Source organism: Ipomoea nil, unplaced genomic scaffold, assembly GCF_001879475.1.
Source record: "Ipomoea nil cultivar Tokyo-kokei standard unplaced genomic scaffold, Asagao_1.1 scaffold2781, whole genome shotgun sequence".
NCBI classification, from domain to species: domain Eukaryota; kingdom Viridiplantae; phylum Streptophyta; class Magnoliopsida; order Solanales; family Convolvulaceae; genus Ipomoea; species Ipomoea nil.
The window spans coordinates 251,345-260,181 of record NW_017619209.1 but is presented as its reverse complement, the minus strand read 5'-3'; the positions used below and the strand labels follow the sequence as shown (position 1 = coordinate 260,181).

The following is an 8,837-nucleotide window of genomic DNA, read 5'->3' as shown; positions in this document are numbered from 1 at the left end:
GTCTTTTGCAGATGTTAATTTAGATGGTCCTCATGATGAGATATTGCCTGATAACATTGATGAAACCCTGCCTGATAACATTGATGAAGAAATTGGTAAGGGAAAAACATCTGCATCAACTGCGTCGTCTCAAAGATCTGGTCGGAAGCGAAAGACACTTGACTTGAAGGTGGATGAAATTGCTGAACAGCTCGGTAGCATTGCCACGACAATTAAATCTTTGAATACCGGTATTGATGAAAATTAGTTGTTTGCGGATGTGATGAGCATAGGTGATGGCTTTCATGAGGATGACCTATGTAAGGTATTTGAATACTTGATGAAAAATGAGGTTCAGGCGCGAATTTTCAATGCGAAGAATGCAAGTTTGAAGAGGAAATGGATTGAGAAATTTATTTCTTCTACGAATTAAATTATGTATGTCTTTTTTGTTGGTTAACATGCATGTTAAGACTTGGATTGTAATCTTTAAGACTTATTTTTATGTATGTTTTGTAGTTGGTTGGTTATGTTGGATCTTAGTACTTGTTATATTGGATCCTAACACTTTGTGGACTTTAATTTTCAATACTTGATTATTTATGCGTTTATGCTGTTTCTAACATGTAATTGTGATTTCAAATTGTCATATTGTGACAATAGTTTTAGTATTAGAAAGATAGAGAGCAATGACATTAGAATTAAATACAATCAAAATTTATGTTGCATATAATTTATAATAAAAATTGTTATATTCTACAAACAAAAATAAAAATATATTATTCGGTATATAATAATTAAAATGTTTAAGTATGCCATTTTGTTCATTTTCTGGAAAATGAACCAAACGCCAAAAGACAGTTTTCCATTGTGCAGCCAAACATAGGAAACGAAAATGATTTCTGAAAATGACTCATTTTTCAGAAGTCATTTTTCTGGGTTTTCAAACAGACCCTAAGATTGACATCCTTATGTGTAAAGATTGAATATAATATTAAAATCATAATTATGTTAAAAATGTTGTAAATTATATGATTTATTGTGGCCATTATGATAGTGGGTGGTTACTTTCCTAATTTATAGAAAATACATACATTGTATTAGGTTGTACAGTTATGAAATGAATGAAGAGTTCCAGTGATTTCTCTTATTATTCTGTATTGCAACTGCGATTCTCTTTCTTTTTTCTCTATTCTCAATTCTATCTCGCTAGCGTAACACAAATTCTACCAAGATCACCGAAGATTAACATACATTGTTTAATACGTTATCAGCACGAGTGGTCTAGGTTAATCCTCAGTGAATGGTACAATTTAATTACAATCTCTTAAAATGCTATACAATGTGAATGTATAAATTTCATTTTGGAAATCTGTGCTGCTGTGCTTTCATTTGATTAATTTCTTTACATAATCAATATATATGAAATTGTGTACGGTTATATGCCATAATTCAATTTAATTCCACCGTCAGGGTTCTCGAGATGAAACTTTTGGCAGGTTAAAAAAGGTTTTGTTGTTGGAGAAAATCGTTTTTCCTGGTGGGCAATCGTGGCGAACGGCTGAGGTGAGGAGTGAGTAACGGGCTTCACCTCCAGCGTGCTCCGATCACCAAATCAACCACTGGTCGCGCCGATCGGAGAGCATCGCGTGAGGCCGACTTCCCCGCTCCAGCGTGCTCCGGTAAGAGACGCGATAGGCGTGTTCCTCGAACTCTGTGCTCTTGAATTGGCGGGTGACCCAAACGAGACCAGGTTCCGGCGGTCCGGTCATGCATGGCCGATCGGAGGGCCTAGATGGTGTTGGGGACGTGTCGAGAACGTCCCAACCGGTCAGATTGACGATCGAAGCTCTCTGGATTTTCCGGTGACCAGATCTTCTTTCTGCGCGTCTGATCGGCGTCTTCGTCTACAGCCGCTGGAGACCTCAAGGTAGAAGAAGGCAATAGTAGCCTTTAATTCAAGGTCAGATTGAATTTCCTTTGCACTGTTGTTATTTGATATCTCCATAACTCATATGTTGTCTCTTGAATCTAACCCCCAAAATGCAAACCTCGATCATAGCTTCAGATAGTAGTTTGTGTATTTATTTAATTTGGGTGTAGTAGACTGTGATATTCTTTATGGTTGAGCCTATTGGATTTATTGGTTATTTGAGAGGATGTGGAATGCATACCTCTCTGTTGGAAATATATTATTTTTAGCCTGGGATTGCTTCAGCTACGTACTTGTAAAAGGTGCGAGAGAATTCATGGCCACGTTGGGTCTCTAGGTGATGTGTCAAGAAGCAAATAACTAGTTGAGGTCAGGTGAAGGAATTCAATAGCGCAGGAAGCTTTGAGGTCAGTTTGGTTTTTGCTTTGCTTGTGCAATATTGTTGATCATTTTAATATGCAACATGTTATGTTAAAGATTGATCTGAGACGATTCTGAGTCATTTCCTATACTGCAATTTGAAATCAAGTTTGAATGCTTTTATATTATTGAAGTACATAAAAGCACATTACGTGGCGTGGGTGCATGCTATGCCAATGGTATATTAAAAAGATAATGTCCTCAATCACCAAACAGATGCCCAGAAGGCACAAACACTCAGTTTGCCTGCGGTATTGAATGATAATGATGATGATATATTGCAGTACGAGCTTGAGTGATCGATCACCCTGTGATTGTTTGATGGACAATTTTCTATTTATTCATACCTTTTACAAACATTTCATTAGTAGTTTTTTGATCCATATATATTGGACATTAATATGTTTTAAGTCATGATAGCTATGCATATTTTGTCTATTTTATTTTTGTATGACGTTTTTAATATTAATGTCATTATTACATTATTCATCCATGTGTATCATGAATATTTAATTTTATTTTCAAATCATTTTATTAATATATTTATTTAAATGCTATGATGATATCTGTTTTTGGCATGAAAAAGCTTAAATTTTACTGTGTATGTATACCTGTTTGCGTAGATTCTGGTTTCCTATTGCGCATATGGTATACGTGTTTATATAATTATTTTTTATATGTAATTTGGTATGCATATACATGATATTGACTATAATTATGTCAATGAATTATTATTATTAATGTTAGGCAATATAATCACATTGCATAATGTGGTTATACCATGTCAAATTATAAACTGGAATGTGCAATGGTAAACTTGCATACATTCTTCAGTGTGCTGATTAACACATGACAATTATTTTTATCACAATTTTCTCTCTTGTGCAATGTGGCTATGTGAATATCATAACAGAAAATGTGCCATAACAATTATTTGTTATCGGCCTTAAATATTACATCTTGCAAATAAACTTGATTATAATAACATAGTCCTGTTAGGTTGCACTTGTTGTTGCTAAATCTTAAAATGCTCTTACGATGAAAATTAGATTATATGAGCCTAGTAGTTGTGATCTATATCACACTATATGTTTTAAGTGGAGCATTAATGTAAATATTGAATATAGCTTTGTCTAGAAGACATATTCATAGCACTAATTATAGCTCTCAATTTTGAGAATATATTTGCCCACAAAGTAGACTAAGAGCTCTAATTTTTACGTCACCCTTTAGATTGAACCTTGATAATGAATTTTTAATCAAAAATGATCTATATATCCTATCAATCCTTGAAGGATTGCTATGAATTTTACTATGAGTCAGATTTTAGATACTAATATTTTTTTTTACCCAAATTTGACTCACTGCATATCACAAATCAGTCCCTCGAGGATTGTTATACCCCCTTTTTTTTTACACCTAGTACGTGGTTTCAAAATAAACATTTTCCTATCTGCGTTATTATTTATAATATGCAGTCTATTTCCATATATCACCACCACAGCGTACCTCTAAAAGGGCTATCAAAGAAACCCCCCTTGATTAAATAACAAGAGCCCATGATAAGGGATCATTACATATGCTTAGGTACGCTGACTACATACATGAAGGTCGTTTCTCGACATTAGGGGGAGATAAGAGTTCAAATTTAATGGAATGCCGAGAAATTTCACTAAATAAAAAGATCTTCGTTATTTACATACGCGTACTAGTTAGATTGAACTGGAAGTTTAGGAGACAATTAATCTGCCAAATATATCTATTGATCATACTGATCACAAAAGAGTAACTAGGTTCAATATGCCTTTCCCAACTTGGACCAAATATATCGATCGATACTCCTGGACACTAGAAGTGTAGGAGATCTATCGGTGAAAGAGATAAGAATCATAATACTAGACCTAGTAAAGAAACATTGTCACTCTTGAAAAACCTTGAATAATTATGTCCTGTAGACGTTCATTCAGATGGCGAAAAACCCTAGTAAAATTATGGGTGCACTAAACAAACACAATACTAGGGATGAGCAACAACCAGATCTAAATACGTTTGGGAAATGATAACAATCTGGTTGATTTAGAAATTGCCATGAATTTTATGGGAGAAAATTATGATAAAATATTATAGTTGTCGACAACCCAGTTACCTTTACAAATTGCTTGTTATACAACAATCTGGATCGAGAGTTAGGCACCGGAAGTGTCATGACTATTTAACGTATAAAGGACCAATTAAGGCATAGCTCAACTCGCTAAAATGAATATATTCCTCTTATAACAATACTGTACACCATTGAACGTTAATCCTGAATGTTACAAATGGGTGTGTGCACAAAAGGAGAAATAAGAATAACGAGGTGATATGACATAAAGCGAGTTTAATTTGTAGCTTATGGGTTCACGCAGAGACCCTTTGATTCTAATCAAATATATTCTCTCACGGTAAATTGCGTTCCGCTACATAATATTATTGGTAGAACAATAAATTTAGATATGCAGTTAATATTTGTTTTGAGAAACCCCTGATGGACTTATAATTTCCGAAATGAGAAAATGAAAATCGTAGCATGTATGGTATTAAATTACAATGTTCTTTATATGATCGGAAACGGTTAATAATTGACTGAGTATTTTTCCTCTTGAAGAAGGAATATATATTTATTATATGCCATTATGTACTCTTTAAAGAGTTGCAAATGGAGTTATTATCCTCATGCTGAAGGAATAATAAGTACCATTATGTTCTCAATAAAGAGTTAATAATGAATTTGTTTATTATCTTAGTCAATATTGATAATATGTACCATACATTCTTTTTATACACTTATTTTGGAACAATGTTGTCTTTATATTAAAAAGTGTAGATTTTGAAGATTGTTATATTCAGGGGGAGTGTCATTCATTTGAATCAATCCTGAAGGTTAGATTTGAATCAATCCTGAAGATTATACTTAAATCAATTATGAAGATTGGGTCTTGAAGACCAACAGTTGTACTCTTTTTCCTCTAATTAAGTTTTTTTTTTTTTTTTTATATTATTTTCTTAATTAAAGGTTTTTTTTTTTTTTTTTAGGTAGCTAGCGCAATACATGAATACGCATATCATGAACTCATTTCTTCAACTAGTTTTTTCATACTGAGTTTTTCTAGTGAGGTTTTTAACGAGGCATGATCATCGTATAGTAATGTCAAGAAGATTATGCCAAGAATTTTTATGTTTAGTTTATGGTTGTACTCTTTTCCTTAGCTAAGTTTTTCCCACTGGGTTTTCTTAGCTTAAGATTTTTGATGGGGCAACCCGTGCAATATATGTTTAGTCATGCATCATATACTATTTTCCTTGACTCGGTTTTTCCCACAGAATTTTCCTAGCAAGGGTTTTAACGAGGCATGAGTATAGTAAGATAATATATGGCTAGGGGTCGGGGAGTGTTGTAAAATGTATGATTTATTGTGATCATTATGCTAGTGGGTTTGTTACTTTCCTAATTTATAGGAAATACATGCATTGTATTAGGTTGTACAGTTATGGAATGAATGAAGAGTTCCCTTGATTTTCCCTGATTATTCTGTATTTGCAATTGCGATTCTCTTTCTATTTTCTCTATTCTCAATTCTATCTCGCTAGCGTAATGCAGATTCTACCAAGATCACCGAAGATTAACAGACATAATTTAACAAAAATTATTAAACAAGAAATAAAAATATTTATCAAAATAATTTTAAAATATTATTTTTGCACATCAGAATTATATTTAATATTCGTGAAAATCTTATATTTTGCAATAATTATTAAGATATATGACTATATGAGCTAATAATTTTAGAATGAAATTAATAATTGCAATATTATTTATTTCTATAATAATGGTATGAACATTAATTTCCATAATATTTTCATTTATATTGAGAAGAAAATGCTAATATTAGAAAGAAAATCAACTCTTTTAAATAAAATTTAAAACATTAATTTAGTATTGGAGTAAAATTAATAACTAACGGAATGATGACAAATTTATCTATAAAAATGTAGTGTACAAAATTTTAAGGATAATGTACAACTCTAATATTATCCAAAAAAAAAAAAAAAAAAAAAAAAAAAAAAAACATTTAGATCATGCAATTACAATGCATTATACATTTAATTATACAATATTGAATCACAAGTTTCACAACCCAAACTTACAAAGTATTATATCTAGAGATATCTACAAGAGACTATTATATTACAGCCATTACCATGTTATGATCGATAGATGTGATTAAGAAAGGATAAGAAAACATTCTTCATTTATATGGTCCCTACAAGCTACACGTCATTCTATACTAGGATAATTACGAGGTAAATATATATAATTTCCAAATATAAATAACCCTAAAACATCGGCCACTGTTTCATTATTATGCCTTAGCTTCGAGGACAACCACATTAATTCATGACATCTATCCCTGACCAGACATGTGTATGTTTTCTTCATTTCCATTGGCTCCTCCTCCCATTTCTTGGGTATATCCTCCCATGCCTACCTGTACAACATTAAGGTACATACAAACAATAATCACATATATACATCTAAATTATGACAATGTAAAACCTCAACCTGTATATTCATATTGGTTAGCATGAGTAGTCGTGCATTCTTATCCCTTAAAAGAGGTTAGGAATACGTTCATCAAAAACTCATTTTGTATAAAAAAAAATTAATATGGCCAACACTTGCCCCTTAATTGGGCTGGCCCGATGTGAAAGGAGATTAGTCTAAGTATGATACAGATTTAAAAATGCCTCATATATTAGGATATACTTAGAACAAGTCGGACAAAAAAAAAAGAAGTCAACATGTAGATGTAAATAGCAAGGTACCTAGATTTGGAATCAGAGATACTTGGGTGAGATATTGGTGAAAGAAGCCTTTGTTCTCTTTTTGTAGCTCCCTCCACACTACAAAAGTTTTCATTTTTGTTTTCAAAATCCTTTTACATAATATAACCTTTGATTTTATGTATGCATGTGTATAGATGATGGGAAATACTATAATGTTGCAGTAAAACACAATTCTAGCGAGCAGCTATATAAATATATATGTTGTACGTAGTGTGTGGGTGTATATATATTTCATATTTGTGTACCGTACCGGTGAGCGTGACGAGTGGGCGGATTCTGGCGTGCCTAGCGAGAGCTTTAATGCATTGTTCTCGGTCCATATGAAGGAGCAAACACCTCTCTATTAGACTTTGAACCTGTAAAACCAATTGTGTACATGATAATAAGTTCGTTCAATTCCATGCTAGCTAGAATTTGAGTTTTTATGATTTTAGTCTAACTATACTAGCAAAATGAGATCAAAGGATAAATAGATAGAATTAGGAGAGAGACTAGTGCATATATGTGTATGTAGATCAAAGTACCTAGCTAAGCTAGCTACTACTTACCATTCTGATATAGCTATGAGGGTGGCAATGCAAACAAGGAAAAGGGTGGTGGTGGTAGTGGTACATTTGATCTATTTGTTTTGGTACAAATGGACAAAAACAAAAAGGAAAGAGAAAAGGGAGAATAATATATAGAAGAATAGGGGAATTAGTATAATATAATAATGATAATATATGATAAAGAAATGGGAGGAGATCAGGGCTAGCTGCTGGGAAGTTTTCAAGAATGCAAACAAATGGGAAAAGTGCTGCTTAGCTTAGATATTTTCTTTGACTACAACAGTATATATATATATAGCAGAGAGGGAGGGATGATGGCTTGTTATCCACAGATATCTAAGTGAAGGGCCAAAATAGCACAAGAAATCCAAGCTAGAGATTCACCTAATCTTTTCTGGATAAGAGCTGAGGATCCTTTTTATTTATTTATTTATTTATTTTGTTGAGATCCCAAAAATTAAAGATTAGTTTTTGATGTTTTGTGGCGTATGCAGTAGCCACCTGATCACATCATCTTAATACCTATCTGCTGTCCCACATTCTTTATGTGCCCTAAATGTGAAATGACCCATTTGCAGAATTCTCTGTGGATGAAGCTGACTTGACCATTGCTATATATGTAAACAAGCTAGTGGTTTTCCTAATGTTTTTTTTTTTTTTTTTTTTTTTTTTTTTTAAGAAAAGATAAGAGTCAATATTATTTCAAAATTCTCTGTGGATGAAGCTGACTTGACCATTGCTATATATGTAAACAAGCTAGTGGTTTTCCTAATGTTTTTTTTTTTTTAAGAAAAGATAAGAGTCAATATTATTTCAAAGATAGATACTAATACAATAATACTATTACTTGAGATAATTAATTTTGTAAAAAGGTTAACTGTTAAGTTTGATCCAAATAGAAAAGTTACAAAATCAAAACAGTACGCTTGAATAAGCTATGGACGGAAGCATGGACCAACCCTATTAATCGAGGAAGGGGAGGGGTTGGGTAACGCGGTAAATTATTGTGTGGATCATGGTCTACAAAGTGTTATGTGGACCATAATAAAACGTATATTTTTAATATATTAAAT

The 8,837-nt window shown here is 32.6% G+C and overlaps 1 protein-coding gene across 1 annotated transcript; it reads right to left on the bottom strand.

Moving 5' to 3' along the window:
• Nucleotides 1-6,426: 6,426 nt before the first annotated feature.
• Nucleotides 6,427-8,036, bottom strand: LOC109157426. Its single transcript, XM_019305333.1, has 4 exons — nt 7,765-8,036; nt 7,467-7,572; nt 7,196-7,273; nt 6,427-6,858 (listed from the first exon to the last, which is right to left on the bottom strand). The coding sequence occupies exons 1-4, from the start codon at nt 7,828-7,830 to the stop codon at nt 6,806-6,808; spliced, it is 303 nt and encodes a 100-aa protein (XP_019160878.1). The 5' UTR covers nt 7,831-8,036; the 3' UTR covers nt 6,427-6,805.
• Between the last annotated feature and the right edge of the window lie 801 nt (nt 8,037-8,837).